At 40.9% G+C, this 18,182-nt stretch overlaps 1 protein-coding gene across 2 annotated transcripts in view; it reads right to left on the minus strand.

Moving 5' to 3' along the window:
• Positions 1-18,182, minus strand: part of LOC132095556 (interleukin-1 receptor type 1-like) — a 72,654-nt gene that overhangs the window by 5,637 nt on the left and 48,835 nt on the right. Inside the window, exons 1-6 of one of the 2 annotated variants that reach the window (XM_059500674.1) lie at positions 13,562-13,635; positions 13,028-13,130; positions 9,058-9,268; positions 6,420-6,582; positions 4,874-5,033; positions 4,094-4,150 (exon numbers count right to left, since the gene is read on the minus strand). In XM_059500674.1, the coding sequence (XP_059356657.1) occupies positions 4,094-4,150; positions 4,874-5,033; positions 6,420-6,582; positions 9,058-9,268; positions 13,028-13,085 (649 nt within the window). In that variant the 5' untranslated portion in view covers positions 13,086-13,130; positions 13,562-13,635. Of the gene's footprint in view, positions 1-4,093; positions 4,151-4,873; positions 5,034-6,419; positions 6,583-9,057; positions 9,269-13,027; positions 13,131-13,561; positions 13,636-18,182 lie in introns of those variants that run through there. The other variant, XM_059500673.1, reaches the window with a different exon arrangement.

Genomic DNA, 18,182 nt, shown 5'->3' on the forward strand with positions numbered 1-18,182 from the left:
ATTCTCACTAATTCACAAAATTTTTACATGAATGAATGAATAAAGGGAACCAGCTGTCTTCAGAAAAGTTGTTGATATTTTTATTTTATCGGATAAAGTAGCATTTATGAGCTGCGTTGCATTCTTACCGGGGAAAGCGCTGTATTTCTGACCTTCCATATCAACAATGTGAAAATCCACCAACATAACCCCTGTCACACACCTGGACTCATTTTGTGTGTTTTTGCCCCTGTGACCCAGTTTCTGTCTCTATGTGGTTTGATTAGTTCCCAGGTGTGTCTAGTCATTTCCGCATGTGTTCCATGTCCCTGTTAATTTAGTCATTCCATCCACCTGTGTTTTGCCTATTATCCCTTGTATAAATGCCTTGTCCTTTCAGTTCTGTTTTGTCGGGTCTACTCGTTACTCGTTCCTAGTTACTCGTCTACCTGTTACTTGTCAACTTGTCTACTTGTCCACTTGTTACCTGTTACTTGCCACTTGCCACTTGCCACCTGTTATTTGCTACTCACCTTGCTTATGTTTGATTTAATAAATCCTTGTTTCGTTTATCCCTCGGCTCCGTGTTCCTTCCAGCAGCGTAAGCCGTGACAGAAGACCCGACCTAAAAAGTTAGAAGACTGCGTGTTTTCCCTCCGTTTTGTTTTCCGTTTTTTCACAGTCTTTTTCTTTCCGTAGTGTGTCATGTCATCGCCCCGAATACCTCCTCCTCCTGCTGGAGCAGGAGGGACTGTCTCTCGAGGACCATACCAGACGGTTTCTCTTGATAGCTAATGCCACCAGCTACCCGGACCACGCGCTTTTTATCACGTCGGCCTGAACTCCAGGTGCAGAGCGTTGTCGCCCGAAGATGGTCCTCGGGAGGATTTCGCCGCATTCATAGAGTGGAATCTGGTGAGAAATGGGTCACCTCTCACGGTCGGCCCAATGGAGGATCTCGCCAGGTCCACTCTGGACCCAGAGCCCAGCCTACAATCTCCCCACGGTACGAGGCATAAGCCCGAGCCCACCGATGACGGAGAGCAAGAGAGCAACCCGTCAGACCAGGTGCGAGAGCCGGCGACACTGTCCACCACGAGGGAGCAAAATGTGGAGCGCCAAATGGGTCAAAATGAGGGGGTTTCCAATTCACCTATGCCAGATCCTCGGTTAAGCCCAGGACGGGCTCCTGTTCCCCTGTTAAGCCCAGGACGGGCTCCTGATCCTCTGTTAAGCCCAGGAAGGGCTCCTGATCTTCCGTTAAGCCCAGGAAGGGCTCCTGATCTTCCGTTAAGCCCAGGACGGGCTCCTGATCCTCCTGTAAGCCCAGGACGGGCTCCTGATCCTCTGTTAAGCCCAGGAAGGGCTCCTGATTCCCCGTTAAGCCCAGGACGGGCTCCTGTTCCCCCGTTAAGCCCAGGACGGGCTCCTGATCCTCCTGTAAGCCCAGGACGGGCTCCTGATCCTCTGTTAAGCCCAGGAAGGGCTCCTGATTCCCCGTTAAGCCCAGGACGGGCTCCTGTTTCCCCATTAAGCCCAGGACGGGCTCCTGATCCTCCTTTAAGCCCAGGACGAGCTCCTGATCCTCCGTTAAGCCCAGGACGGGCTCCTGATCCTCCGTTAAGCCCAGGAAGGGCTCCAGCTCCAGAGCTTACTCCAATGCCTGCTCCTCCAAAATTCCCACCCTCCCACCCACTCCTGCCTCCTCCTCCGCTGTTGTCTGGCTGCCCCTCAGCTCGCCCTCAGCCTACCATCATTGTGGTGCGAGCTCAGCGGGACCGCCATCCTCCAGCGACGCCTTGGTCGGCGTCTCCCTCACCTCCACCTCCAGCCTCTGAGGCCTGGACTCCGCCTCGGCCCGTTGACCCGTCGGCTCCACCATGGCTCCTAGCTCCTTCCTCTCCGCCGTGGCCCGGCAGTCCGCAGGCTCTGCCTGGCTCCCTCGTCCCTCCGGCTCCGCCTTGGTTTGGCGTCATCCATCCTATGCCTCGGGACTCCACTCCTCCGGCTTCGCCTCATCCCTCCGTCCCTCTGGCTCCGTCAGGCTCCTTCATCCCCTCGGCTACACCTCAGTCCTCGGTCACTCTGGCCTCACCGCGGCCTTCCGGATCCACATCGCCGCGTCAGTCACCAGAGCCATCAGTTCCGCCTAGGACCTCCGGCTCCTCCCCGTCACCCTGGCTCTTCGGCTCTCCGCCTCGGGCTCCTCCTCCACTTGCTCCGTTGCCGTGGGTCGAGTCCCTGGAGTCGGTGACCATTCCTCCTCCATGGCTCCTTCCACCGTCGGCCCCACCTTGGGCCGTTATGGCTGTGGCCTGGGTCCTGCTGGGTACCTCCTGCTTCAGATCCTTCCTGTCTCCTCCCTGGCTCCTCCCTCCGTCATCTCCTCCCTGGCTCCTTCCTCTGTAGTCCCTGTCTGCTGGCCCCCTCCTGGGAGGCTGTCCTCCACCGGAACCTCCTCCCAAGTTCCCACCCACGCCTCCCTTTGCTGTTTCTACGGTGCGAGGACGCACCTACCGGGAGGGGGGAGTACTGTCACACACCTGGACTCATTTTTGTGTTTTTGCCCCTGTGACCCAGTTTCTGTCTCTATGTGGTTTGATTAGTTCCCAGGTGTGTCTAGTCATTTCCGCATGTGTTCCATGTCCCTGTTAATTTAGTCATTCCATCCACCTGTGTTTTGCCTATTATCGCTTGTATAAATGCCTTGTCCTTTCAGTTCTGTTTTGTCGGGTCTACTCGTTACTCGTTCCTAGTTACTCGTCTACCTGTTACTTGTCAACTTGTCTACTTGTCCACTTGTTACCTGTTACTTTCCACTTGCCACTTGCCACCTGTTATTTGCTACTCACCTTGCTTATGTTTGATTTAATAAATCCTTGTTTCGTTTATCCCTCGGCTCCGTGTTCCTTCCAGCAGCGTAAGCCGTGACAACCCCATGTTTTAAATTAATTTAATAATTTATACGTCCAACTTATCTCTTCTGTGTCTCAATTGTAATGTTTATCATTTTATAATTTCTTTTGATTTTGTGAAAACTGCTTTTTTGTGAAAACTAGTTGATTGCTTTTTTTGTGGTCGAATTGAAAGAAAGCCATTATAACATTTGCATGAAAAATTAAAAAAACTTTGGATATAAATGTTGGGCACCATTGTGCAGCAGCAAGCATCACAACAAAAAAGGAGCCTCAAGGCTGATCTAGGTAAGTGTGTGCAAATATATAGAGCCCGATTCCTATATTTTGCCTGGAGCCCCCAAATAATAAAATCCACCCCTGATGACATGAACGTTACTGTGCTCTTCACACACATACTGCACATGCTCATTTACATCAGGCTTGATCAGAATTGAAATTCCAATTCATTTCTCAAACTTAGGGCTAGTTTCCCCCCAAAATGCAAATGTACTACCCCTCAGGCCATCCAAGATGTAGTTTGTTTCTTCATCAGATTTAAGACGTTTTTAACTTCATACTTTTGCTTTCAGTTCAGTAATCCATTTTATAATTCCATAATCCATAATAATGCTTCCTTCAGTGAAAAAGTCCAAATCATGGTTTCTCTCTCATCACAATCCAGACACACACACATTTATATATATAACTGTTTTGCCCTGTAAACGATGCTTGATTTGTGCAGATTTCTCTCCTGATTCAGCCCTGAGGACTTTTTCACTGAAGGAAGCATTACTATAGATTATGGACTCGTATCTTGGACTGAAGCAACAGTTTAAAGTTAAAAACATTTTTACAAACACAGTTTTTGTCTTTTCAAGAGATTAACCGATGGACTGGAGTGGTGTGGATTACTTGTGGATTATTGTGATGTTTTTATCAGCTGTTTGGACTCTCATTCTGACGGCACCCATTCACTGCAGAGCATCCATTGATGAGACACTGATGCAATGCTACATTTCTCCAAATCTGATGAAGAAACAACCTCATCCTTATCTTGTATGGCCTGAGAGGGAGCAAACTGTTTCCATCTTTAGGTAAACTCTTCAACTATTCTTTTAAAACACAAATAAATGAATTAAGAACTGAATGCACACATACAGCAGCAGAAGAGATTAAATGACACAAGTTACAATATCATCGTCATCATTATCACTCACCAAGTGTTACTTTTTGTGTTTCTTCTTTTGGGTAGATGATTTCAGGCTTTGTCACCACTGTTAACGAAACACATTTATTGCATCATTGATCAAAGCACAGAAACTCTCTCAATCTGAACATTTTCACTTCAGCTTTATACTTCCATCTCTTGGTCCGAAGTAAATATTAATAAAGCCTTTATTATTATTTATCATCAAATGTAGTTGACTAGATGTTTTTCTCAATGGATTCTAAGCAGGGTTATTTTGGTTTAACTGAGATATTATTTTTAAATAGTTTTTATTAGAATTTTTAAATAGTTTATATATTTGTATTTTAATTTTAATTTCAGTTAAAGTTTTAATAAAACTGCGGTCTGATTTTGTCTTTTTTTTGTTATTTTTATATGTCTATACAGTATATATATATATATATATATATATATATATATATATATATATATATATATATATATATATATATATATATTATTATTATTATTATTATTTTTTTTTTTAAGTTTTACTTATTTTAAAACATCAAGTTAAACTGAATGAAAAATGAAAATAGGAAAAGCAACTAACTGAAAATAAAGTGTGTGTGTGTGTGTGTGTGTGTGAACCATTATGGCTAAATAAGGCAGAAAGATACCTTTTATCTTGAACCTTACGGTACTGGACATACTTTATGTTCCCTCAAGAGTGTATTATAATAGTAGACTAAGCTAATAGGCATGCAACTCACTATAGGATTTGAAACAGAGCCTTTAGAATCCTTTTAAATTTCAAATAGTAATTTACCATAATCCTTAGAGCGGCTGTAGATTTCTGTAGTCTGGGCAGCAGAGTAATTCTGCCCTCCAAAAGTAAAGCTCACAAAGCATGTATAGAGTCCAATCATGTCTTTGGATCTGTTTATCGGTAAAACCTTACTGTTTGTGACATTGAGTGGGTGGCAGTTCTAAAGAGAGAGAAAAACAAACCATTTAGCAGTCAAAACAATTACAATGTACTGTACATGTACAGACATGCATGGATTTAGCAATGATTATGTTTAAATGGGAACGTGAAAGTGCTCTAAGTTATAATTGTATGTTTGTAAGGAACTCCCAAACCAACTAAGCTTGACATACTGATGACTTTAGCAATGTTTTGGTGTCTTTTTTGTTTGCTATTTATAAAAAAAGTAATCTTAATCACAAGAGAAGCATTAAAGGAAGATTTCATCCAAAAGTGAAAACTTAAACTTTAACACGTATATTTGCATCCAAGATGTGATTTGGTTTATTTATCCTATTTGAAGAAGTGTAACATTGCATCAGTGTCTCATCAATAGATGCTCTGCAGTAAATGGGTGCCGTCAGAATGAGATTTACATTTAATCATTTAGCAGACGCTTTTATCCAAAGTGACTTACAAATGAAAACAACAGAAGCAATCAGATCAACAAGAGAACAACAACAGTATACAAGTGCCATCACCAGTCTCAGTTAGTCTAGTACAGAACACATAGCCAGGTGTTTTTTTGTTTTGTTTTTTAAATATGAAAGACAAGAGAGGAAAAGGTAAGTGCTAGTATTAGTTGGTTAAGTGCTGGCGAAAAAGATGAGTCTTTAGATGTTTTTTGAAAATGAGTCCAAAAAGCTGATAAAAACATCACAATAATCCCCAAATAATCCACTCCAGCCTATCAATTATGTCTTGTGAAGACAAAAGAAATAAATCCATCATTAAGATGTTTTTAACCTTAAACTGTTGCTTCCAGCTAAAATATAAATCCATAATCCATAATAACGCTTCCTCCAGTAAAACAAAGTCATATCCTGTTGTCTCTCACATCAAAATCCAGCCACATTTGTTTGACATCTGTGCAGATTTCTCTCTTGATTCAGACCAGATGACTTTTCCATTTGAAGGAAGCATTATTGTGGTTAGAGGACTCATATTTTAAACAGAAACAATGATTTGAAGTTAAAGACGTCTTAATGATGGATCATGGATTTGTTTCTTAAAAACATGCAGCTTTTGGCTTCTCTAGATGTTAACTGATGGACTGGAGTGCTGTGGATTATTGTGATGGTTTTATCAGCTGTTTTGACTCTTATTCTGATGGCACCCATTCATTGAAGAGGATCCATTGCTGAGCAAGTGATGTGATGCTACATTTTTCCAAATCTGATGAAGAAACAAACTCATCTACATCTTGGATGGCCTGAGGGTGAGGACATTTTCAGCGAATTTTCATTGTTTTGCATAAACTATTAGTTTAAAGATTTTTGTCATTTTTAGCATGTTGGTCCTATGCAGTAATTGTTTGAATTCAGATCCGTTTATGATTGTGTCTTACATTTCTCCAGGTCACTTGAGCCTGAGGGTCTATCTCAAAGATGTGTGGAAGCAAACAAGTGATGTCCTTTGTGCTCATTAATTCTTCTTTTCTGTTCAACCTGGGGCATGTTTTATTTTCAACGGAGACATCAAATATTGTTTTCCAGGTTTCATTGCCATTTCTGCAATATAGAACAACAGTTGGGATGAAAGAATGGCAATGAGGGTATACTGAACAGAAAACATACAATGCAAAGGTGCTTTTCATAATATTTAGTTTGAAGCCTTTATATATAATGCATTCATGTATGTTGTAATGCATTAAATATTTTGATAAATAATTGTAACCAAAGATGTAATTCATTAAAATATGTTCTTGTTACATGTTTTAATGCATTATATTTTCTGAAAGTGCAATAATTAACAGATAAGTATTATTATAACTCTGGTTACAAATAGCAATGAGATCATGCAATGAATTATAACTACAATGCAAAATGAATGCATTAAAAATACTTTTATAGTGCATTATATATAAAGGAAAGTGTTACCGTTTTTAATTTATGTTTGCATCTTTATGCTCTATACCTCATTTTGTATAATTTGATCCGAGGATTTTTTCACAACAAGTATCCAACATGTTTTTCAGTAAGATTTCAGTAATCAAAAAAATAAAGCATCATGGTACAATACTGTAATGTTTCAGAACTTCCATCCTAGTGAAAACAAAACTGCATAAACGGCTTATTCTGAACAGATTGATTGATGGTTTAACCATCTGAACTTAAAGGTGCTTTATGTAAGATTTTGACTCTACTAAAGCATAAAAATACCATACGTTTGCAGATATTTAAGAAACATGCTAGTTGCATGCATGGCAGAAAACAGTGTATTTAATTTCATTTATCATCAAGTGCACTCGTTCCTGTTTGTTTCATCAATCTGGCAACCTGTGTGAGCATCAAGTCTCAGGAGGAGGGGTCGGGTGAAAAAAACTCTCCGATATTTTTAATTTTGACTGCAATACCTAGTTCAACCACTCAGTGTCTATCCTACATACAGCACTATGAAGGTAAAATGACGTCATGAAGATTTGCATGTGCAGGGTAATATTTAAAGGTGCCATGTGCAAAAATTGAGGTAAAAATATCCAAAAAATGACCTACACGCATCAAAAGAATCAAAAGAAATAAGGGCGATGATGTCATTAAAAAAAATGTCAAGTTATATTACTGCAGAGATATCAACCTTAATTAGCATTAGCATTACTAGCCCCAGCCCGACAGGTGTCATAATACCAGTTTCGGCCATGGGAGGCGGTATGCGGGCAACATAACCACCAGCCAACCTGCAATACACGAATAACTCGCACGGCTTGTGGGCGTACCTGAACCTGATGTCAATCGTGTGGAAAGTACAGCCCACTACTTCATTTCAGTTCAGGGAAGAGAGCGGAAGGATGACTGAAGCCCTTGGCAAGAGACCACCACCCGCTACAGGGAAACAACCGCGCTCGGAATCACAAATCAAATCCGATAAGAAAAGGAGCCAAACCAGAGTAAACAACAGAGTAAACCAACTGATGGACCTGAAAGAAATGAGGTTCGACACCGAACTTGCAACATTTCTTTTGGATTGGTAAGTTAGATGCTGTTAGTATTTCGCTAGAAGTTTGTTTTATATGTTTGGTTATTTTTTTTTGGGAAGTTATAACATAGAAATGTATCGAAGGCTGTTCGATAAACGTGCTAATGTTAGCGATGGCTAACCGTAGCTGCGTTTGATAATTAGCTAGCTATAACTTACCCATTTTTTTATATCATAATTAACCTGCTCTGTCTAGTCTGTTGGTCTCCGTGTCCTCTTTGCTTCGTGGTTTTTCTGTACGTGAGAAAATTGATGTGTGGCTTGAAAGCTTGTGAAAAGAGTCAATTGCGTGTGTCTCACGGTGAATGCTTGAGAGTTGGCAGCTCTGGTTACGTTCGTTGGCGCTAGCTTGGTCAACATCAGCTGTCTGATGTTGACCAATGATGTTGACAGAATGCTGTTGTCAAATTAATTTAATTCAAATAATGTGTATATACAACTCAAAATGTAATATGAACAAAACGAATAGGAACATATTCACTGGTAAAGGTGAAGGGGAGTAGCTTGAAGATGTCATGTTTAAAAATCACTTGACATCACCCAACGTTCCTCTGGAGGCAAAACGTCCTCTTTGGCTTCGGCTATGGCTGTAGGGTTGTTGTGAAGGTAGGGGTGGAGCATAGGGACTATGCCGTTTCTCGTTTGTTACTCTAGAGTAGACCAATTCACTTTATTGAGGCATACTGCCCCCATCTGGTATGGAATGTGGAGTATGACTTGATTTTTTTGCCAGACATGACAGATTGCACCTTTAAAGGCTAAAGTGTACATAAGAATGTAAGCATAAATTAAATTTCCATGCGCAAGAGAAGCTTTGTTAAGGTGTAAATTGTGATTTAAGTGCAAGAAAAACTTCCTACAATTCCACAAATATTACCCCGCGCATGCAAATCTTTATGACGTCATTTTACCTTCATACAACAGCTTAAAACATCAATGCCGAGTATTCAATGTTCATTCAAAGGACCTTATTGGGACAAAACTAAACAACTTTGTGAATTGCATCATACCTGGTGAGACAGGAGTAGGATCCGCTGTGGGAGAGGTCAGCAGGTAGAAACCATAGCGCATTTTCCTGAATGTTTATTCCACTGATGCTTTCCAGCCTCTGATCAGGAACACGGCTCCAGCTCACATTCTGTGTTTCACTGCACTCAAGCTTAAATGCGAGACCAGCACTGATGGTATAAGTTCTGAGATCTGTGTATTGCGTCTCACTCCCTTGAAGAGGAAAAAATTAAATACATTTTGCTAGTATGGGACTAATTACTGTTTTAATGCATGAACCAAATTTTACGCCTTGTCATTAAATTCACCCTGTTTAGTGACAACTACTTGTAATTTAAACAAAATATATAAATCAGGGTAAGAGCAAATGTAGGTCAATATGTTAGTCTACTGTATAATCTACTGTATACGTCAGTATGTCTGACAAAATTTGGATTTAGAAGATATAACTTTCAAAGCTTGCAGTTCTTCACTTCCGCCAAAAAGAATCAATACATAGATCGATTACGAAACTATACAGGTATATAAGGGCAGGCTTTAATATGGTTTAGATCCTAAGTGTCCGATCGCTACCATTTTGTTTATTTAAATGGGGAGTCATCTCATTTATCACCAGTAAAATATAGAGTGCCACAAGGATCCGTCCTAGGTACCCTTCTATTTTCAATATACATGTTGCCCCTTGGTAATATTATTAGAAAATACGGAATTAGCTTCCACTGTTATGCTGATGATACTCAACTATATATCTCAACGAGACCAGATTCAACTTCTAAATTATCTAAGCTAACAGAGTGTGTTAAAAATGTAAAAGATTGGATAATCTATAATTTTCTCCAATTAAATTTGATATTAATGAAGACAGAGATATTAATTACTGGACCAAGAAAACAGTAGACAGAATCTTGTAGATTACAATTTGCAACTAGACGGATGTACTGTTACTTCTTCTACAGTCAAAACTCTGGGTGTTATATTAGACAGCAACTTGTCTTTTGAAAATCATATTTCCCATGTTACAAAAACTGCATTCTTCCATCTTAAAAACATTGGCAAGCTATGAAACATGTTACCTGTTTCTGATGCAGAAAAGCTAGTTCATGCATTCATGACCTCTAGACTGGACTATTGTAATGCACTTCTAGGTGGTTGTCCTGCTTCTTCAACAAACAAGCTACATTTAGTCCAAAATGCAGCAGCTAGAGTCCTTACCAGGTCAAGAAAATATGATCATATTACCCCAATTTTACAGTCTTTGCACTGGCTACCTATTAAGTTCTGTATCAGTTACAAATTATCATTACTTACTTATAAGGCCCTAAATGGTTTAGCTCCTGCGTACCTAACTAGCCTTCTACCACGTTACAATCCATCACCATCACATAATGTTACTTTGTTGGAACAGCAGCTATGCTAATGATGTCTCTATTTGTTTCTATGTTTTGCCATGGGATTTACACAAGCTCCAGTCTGGATCCAGAACACCTGAGAAGAGATGATGCTGACACCTCAGAGGACCTCAGATGATGCTAACCCTGAATCAACAAACAGAACTAACAAATATTCCTACAAGTCTGACTGCATCATATAATAATTGCTGTTAATAATGTTCATCGTCTGGCTGTAAAAATCCTAAAAAAATCCTGTCATACGTGCACAAACTGACAGTCACCACTTATAAGCTACTACTAAATATTGTAGAAACAATTTTCTGTAAAGTTGCTTTGTAACGATTTGTATTGTATTGAACAAATAAACTTAAATTGAATTGAATTGCTCTTTTGCAAGTTCTATTAAAAAACTACTGATAAATTGAATGATTTCCACAAAATATTGGGCAGCACAACTGTTTTAAACATAGATAATAATAATCAGAAATGTTTCTTGAGCAGCAAATCATTATATTATAATGTTTTCTGAAATCATGTACCGACTGAAGACTGGACTAATGATGTTTAAAATTCAGTTTACAGGGATAAATTACATTTTACAATGCATCCACATAGAAAACAATTATTTCACAATATTACTGTTCCTTTTCAGGAACTCGAGCTGCGTCGAGCGCTTTAGGGAATGTACCTGACAAGACTGACTCTGAATATCGTGTGCAATCTGTCCAACGGAAGGGCGTGACGTCACGGGCAGGGTGACGTAGCGACCAGGAAGCTATAATGCACGTGCCGCTCTGTGTGTGCATGTCAAAAGTCTGTCCTGTTGGTCCTATTTATTGTTGTCTGTCTCTAAAAGCATTAAAATATCGCTAGAACAGCTCAATATGCCGAAAGTAAAGGCAAAGACCAAACATGTGAGGGGCGATTCCAAGCCACGTTATAGATTGTGTGTTCCTCCCTGCCCTCGCTACATCACGGGTGGGGATACACACATTCTGTGCGTGGCTTGCCTGGGATCGAAGCACGCTGAGTCGGCTCTTGAGGGGGTCGACTGTCCGCATTGTGAACGATTGCGAGCACTGGACACATACGTCCACAGAGCTGCCGTGGAGAAAATTTGACCGATTGCTTGTTTGCTACAGTCCTCCTAAGAAGGGTTCTCCTGCCTCCATGCAAACTCTATGTCGTTGGATAGTCGAGGCTATCAACGTATCCTATAAGTCCTCTGGTCTTCCCTTCCTTTGGGAGCCAAGGCTCACTCCACTCGGGGTATGGCGGCCTCTAGGGCCTTTTCAGCAGGCGTGTCCCTCTTGGACATCTGCAACGCTGTGGGGTGGTCCACGCCCTCTACATTTGTCAGATTTTATGACCTTGATATGCGAGCCATTCCGGGCTCTTCTGTTCTCTCGTCTTAGCTGTGCTCTTCGGATACACACTAGGCAGGGATTTGGAAGTCTGGCAGCGTGGGCACATCGTTCCCCAAAGCGCTCGACGCAGCTCGAGTTCCTGAAAAGGAACGTCTTAAGGTTACGAATATAACCCTAGTTCCTTGAAGGAATGAGACGCTGCGTCACAGAGCCATACTCCCGGCATCCCTGTCGGCGCTTGCTTCCCTACTCGAAGCTGAAGCCAGCTGCGCGGCACGTGCATTTATAGCTTCCTGGTCGCTACGTCACCCTGACCATGACGTCACGCCCTTCCATTGGAAAGATTGCACACGATATTCAGAATCGGTCTCGTCAAGGATGTTCCCCGAAGTCCTCGACGCAGCGTCTCGTTCCTTCAAGGAACCAGGGTTACATTAGTAACCTTGACACGTTTTTACGGTCTGTTTAATCAAATGCAGGCTTAAGATGCGATTAAAAAAGTTTTTTTTTTTTACATGAAAAATGTATTTAATGTGTCAATAAATGTGTCAATATACTTTTGTGAATTGTTTTATTTTGACTAATTATGAATATGAAAAATAAATATAATCAATGAATTCACGGTTGTAATTAGGCTTGAAAAGACGTCTTTTCAACTTGAACTTTTCAACTAAATTTTAGCGTTGTTTGGACGTCTGCAAACGACGTCTTTTGACGTCTTTTCAATGAGTTTTTGCTGTGTGGGGTGACTTTAAGCACTGTTGTTCGTTGAGTTGTGTGGTTTTTGCAAAGTTCCATGACCGCAGCTGAGAACGCGCTACCGAGGTCAGCATGTCATATAGTGAAGCAACTGCAAACGAAACCTCCACATCTTCTGGGTAATCTTTGCAAGTCTATTTTAACATCAGTCTGAGTCAATGCATTTCATTTGGTTTTGTTGAACATTTAGGAAGACTATATTCTGTAAGTGGCAGCCAAGGAAAACAATCAAGCGTTCGTTCAGTGTGATACAGATATTAACTCAACGACCAGTGATAAAAACCTATTTATGTGCAGTTTTCACTTTTGAAAAAGCATCACCTCTATTCATTCTTTCCCGCTGTCTGAACGCTAACAGAGCGACCACAATAAACGTGCCACAACAGAATGCTAATTATTTCTTCATGTCGCCAAAACAAAGAAATATACAAAGCAATGTGGAAATGAACTCTTACCTGCAATCCAAAGAGCTGAGAGTAAAACCCATCGAAAAGAAAAAGAAAGCACCCTCATGTCGAGTTTTGATGACTGAATATCTGGCAAGTTTAAAGCGCTTTCCTGGAAAAGACAAGAAAAACGATAACTAATTTTCATTTTCGTTATATGCTTTTCAAGAATGTCAAACAAAACGCACCCACAGACTTCATCCCTCTTGACAGATTGAAATACGAAACATAAACACAACTCATAGTTCCCGTTTTCAGTACGAGTCAAAGCAAGGTGTATCAGTTGGCAAGCAAGTACAACTATTTACATGTAAAATGACGTGTGATCACAAATGAAGTATTTCACACAAAAATGTTGTGAGCAGATGTGAATGATGATCCTTCAAGAAAGGCATGACGGGGTTTCCCTAAAGAAAATCGGTTATGTGGAACAAGTTTCAGTTATAAAATTAAAGAAATACAAATATAGCCTTGGAATAAAACTCTGAAACAGAATAACTCAAATTCAATGACTACAATAGAAAAAGAGAGATTGTGTCATACCTCGTGTAGTAAGATTTCAAAACTTCTCTCGTGCCTTCACAGAATTTCTGAAATGAAAGACTAAGAATCGACACCCTTTTAAATACACCCTTGAAGGAAACAGCACTGACGTAAACAGGTCCTGACTTGATTTCTGTTATCAGAGGATCCACAAGGTAGATGAAAATGTACAAAAGCTGTCACTGGGACAGTACCACTGATATATACTCTGATCAAAAGGTGCACCTTTGAATACCATTATTTACATATTTACTACCTAAGACATGTTCCTGGATCATCATTAATGTCAAAAAATATTAACCCAATCCCTACCACTAAACCTAAACCTACCCATAATTTATTCCCAAAATCAGAGGGAAATGATAGCTGATTAACAAGGGTTGTAACTTAGGTTGTAATCCTAAAACAGACATTTTCTGAAAAGTTATATCTCAATTCTGATTGGTTGATTGGAATGTTGTTATAAACTGGATGAGATATTAAAATCACCATTAAAAGTTATTTTATATATATATATATATATATATATATATATATATATATATATATATATATATGTATATATATATATATACTAGGGCTGGGAAAAACGATTATTTTTTAAACGATTAATCTAGCGATAATTTTTTCGATGCATCGATTAATCTAACGATTAATTTTTTCAGACCGATTCGATTTCGATTATCTCCCCATTAATTGACTACTAACAATTTATACATGTTGATTTACATATCTGAATGAAAAAAACATGAATTCCTTAACATTGCAATATATGTTTATTGCTCTTAAAATTACAAAATAAAAGACTGGCTAAGAATGCATTACTTTGCACTTGTATAGAGATAGCATTCAATAAAACCTTGAAGCCTTGAAAACACATAGCTTACTGAAACAAGCTTACTGAACACATAGGGCCTAGCTTACTGAAAAAAAGTTATTCTTTCAGATGAAAATAACAACAACTTGATGTCTAGCATTCAATAAAAAAGTTCACCCAAAATACTTGTTTAGAGCAATTGAAAGAATACAGTAACCAATGTAAACTTTAGGGCTTTAAGCTAATACAGAGAGTGCTTTTCCAAAAAATAAAAATTAACAGTGGGAGCCAGCAGCCTGTCATGTAGAAAAAAAATCTCCGAATGCTCCATGTGAAACTTTGGCGTTCCGCCCTTTTTCTATCATGTCTAATGATTTTGGTTAATATGCACGAGGGAGAGAGAGAGAGAGAGAGACAGCAAGAGAGAGAGAGACCGCGAGAGAGAGCAAGACAGCGCTCGTGTAGTTTGAAGACTGTGAGTGCGCGAGCGCGCGTGAAACTTGGGTGTTTCGCCCTTTTTCTATCGTGTTTAATGATTTTGATTAATATGCATGAGGGAGAGAGAGAGCAAGAAGCGCTTGTGTTGTTTGAAGACTGTGAGTGCGCGCACAGCCGGGGCTCTCTCTCGTACGCGTCCTGTCAGGCGCAGCACAGTCATTCCATTCTACATCACTCACCGATCAAATAAGGCTTTGACAGCCGCCAAAAAAAAGATCAATGCAGAAAAACCCCTGTATTGGTCATATAACGTTGGACAGAATGTTGATCCGGCCATCGCGTATATTCAGCGCACATAAGGTAAACGTTTTGCAAACGTTTTTTAGAGAAATAAAAACAGGTCGACGAATCGATGCGCATATTTTGCGTCGACGTCGACGTCATGTCCCAGCCCTAATATATATGTGACGATCACATTAGTATTGTAATTGTACTTAAGGTATATTCAAAATTATTGGTTTCGTTTTGAATATGTTATTGTGTTATTTTGGAAAAAGAAACATTCGGAAGGGTTTTATTTTAATGTGATTCCTTGTAAAAAAAAAAAAAAAAAAGAGAAGTGTGCAATGCTACTCCTGACCGTTAGGGGCAGAGTCGAGCGATGGGTGTTAAGCTGTGCGAGTCGCGAGTTTTTCATTACACCAGAGAGCTTGAAGATGACACTTGTCTCCTCGTTTCTCTCCTGTGTGTTACAGGTTTGTAAATGTATAAAAACACTTTAAAGTTGAATTAAACCATGCTGAAATGTGGTTATAATATAAGTGAATTGTTTTAGAGAAGTGATGTTCGTCAGAGGGTGCTTTTGAGTTTGATTTAAGTAAGAGAGAAAAGCTCGACCGATTAGCGGCCTACTGAAAACGCACATGTAACGTTGGTGATCGCGTCAGTTAAAAATATATTTTTCCCTATACAAATGCACATGAAGGTATTCTATAAGCTTTAAAGGTATTCTATAAGCTTTAAAGGTTAATAAGTATGGTTTAATGTACTATATATGTGTGTTGAATGTCAAGTGATAATAGTTAATGTGTTAAATAAGGTTTATTTTATTGCAGATTGTGAATTGACATAAACACTGAAAGTCATTATAATGTTAAGAAGACACTGAAAATGTGATATGTGAAGCATAATGTGACTCTAAGAAACAGAGATTTGTTTAATGCACATATTGTGAATAAATTACTCCAGAGAGCTTGAACGTGACACTTGTCTCCTCGTTTCTCTCCTGTGTGTTACAGGAGAATAATCTGTCCCTTTCGGGTGCCGTCGCCACGGTACCCGTTACATATACACATACATTTATAAGTGGGATGACCCTTAGTTACTGTTCCTAAGTCTGTTAAACCATGCCACTCTCACTACATATATTGTGTTCTCACCAATGAAAAATAAATATGAAATAAACACAAATGAACATCAGAAGGTATCTTGTTTCAGCCACGGAAAGACATCAGTTCACATTAATCTATTCGCCTGTCTGGTTTGTTTGTCAGACAGAAATGGCATTAATTTTCAGATTGCATGTCAATCAAACTACATGCAAAGTTTTTTTCTTCTTTAATTTGAATTTTATTTTGTTATGAAACGTTTAATAATTAAAAATGCCTTTAAAGTTAACTTTGTATTTAAATGAAACGTTTAAGAAGAACATCCATCCAATCATTCTATTATCTAAACAGTGTTTCATATTGAACTGCTGATCAGTTACAATATGGTTTTAGATTTAAAAATATTAAGTTATGATTGTTTTATAAAGCAAGGATTCTTCATGTCCCAACAGATCTGGAATGTGAAAATCATATATCATTAACATTTTTTGGTTCTTTTCCTCCTCATAATTTTCATAAGTTCAGGGGCCCAGGGCCGAACCGACAGTGCAGGAATCCAGGGTGGAGAAAGGTGGAACTGGAGCCATGCGGTCGAGACAGAAACCCACCAGGGCGGCGCAGAAGACCACCACATCTGTGTGGTCGAGACAGAAGCCCACCAGGGCGGCGCAGAAGACCACCACATCCGTGCGGTCGAGACAGAAGCCCACCAGGGCAGCGCAGAAGACCACCACAGTCGTGCGGTCGAGACAGAAGCCCACCAGGGCGGCGCAGAAGACCACCATAGCCGTGCGGTCGAGACAGAAGCCCACCAGGGCGGCGCAGAAGACCACCACAGCCGTGCGGTCGAGACAGAAGCCCACCAGGGCGGCGCAGAAGACCACCACAGCCGTGCGGTCAGGACAGGAGCCCACCAGGGTGGCGCAGAAGACCACCACAGCCGTGCGTTCGGGACAGGAGCCCACCAGGGCGGCGCTGAAGACCACCACAGTGGGATCGATGACACAGGAGAGCAAGTCAGGTTAGACAAGTCTGAAACAGAGAACATGAACAGGTTAAGGGTGGCCTCCGTGGCCATGACAGGATAAGTCGAGCGCTCAGAGAGTTCGGCTGAGACGTGACAAGGCTCTGGAAGTTCCGCAGAGACGAGGAGAGGCTCTGGTAGTTCAGCAGAGATGTGGAGAGGCTCTGGTAGTTCAGCAGAGACGTGGAGAGGCTCTGGTAGTTCATCAGAGACGTGGAGAGACTCTGGTAGTTCAGCAGAGACGTGGAGAGGCTCTGGTAGTTCCGTGGTGTTTTGACTGGATTCAGGAAGATCAATGGTGACTTCACTCTGCTCATGAAGATCATTGGTGACTTGACTCTGCTCATGAAGATCATTGGTGACCTGACTTTGCTCATGAAGATCATTGGTGACCTGACTTTGCTCATGAAGATCATTGGTGACCTGACTTTGCTCATGAAGATCAATGGTGTCTTGCATTTGCTCATGAAGATCAATGGTGACTTGACTTTGCCCATGAATATAGTCGGTGGCTTGACTTTGCCCATGAAGATAGTCGGTGACTTGACTTTGCCCATGAAGAATACTGGTGACTTGACTTTGCCCATGAAGAACACTGGTGACTTGACCTGACTCTGGAGTGTCAATGGTGACTTGACCTGACTTTGGAGTGTAAATGGTGACTTGACCTGACTCTGGAGCGTCAATGGTGACTTGACCTGACTCTGGAGTGTCAATGGTGACTTGACCTGACTCTGGAGTGTAAACGGTGACCTGACCCGACTCTGGAGTGTAAACGCTGACCTGACCCGACTCTGGAGGGTCAACGGGAACCTGACCCGACTCTGGAGGGTCAACGGGAACCTGACTCCACTCTGGAGGGTCAACGGGAACCTGACTCCACTCTGGAGGGTCAACTGTGGCTGTCATCTTGTGCAGAAGCGCTGGACAGGTGGTCATCTTGTGCCATGGCTC

Source organism: Carassius carassius, chromosome 19, assembly GCF_963082965.1.
Source record: "Carassius carassius chromosome 19, fCarCar2.1, whole genome shotgun sequence".
NCBI classification, from domain to species: Eukaryota; Metazoa; Chordata; class Actinopteri; order Cypriniformes; family Cyprinidae; genus Carassius; species Carassius carassius.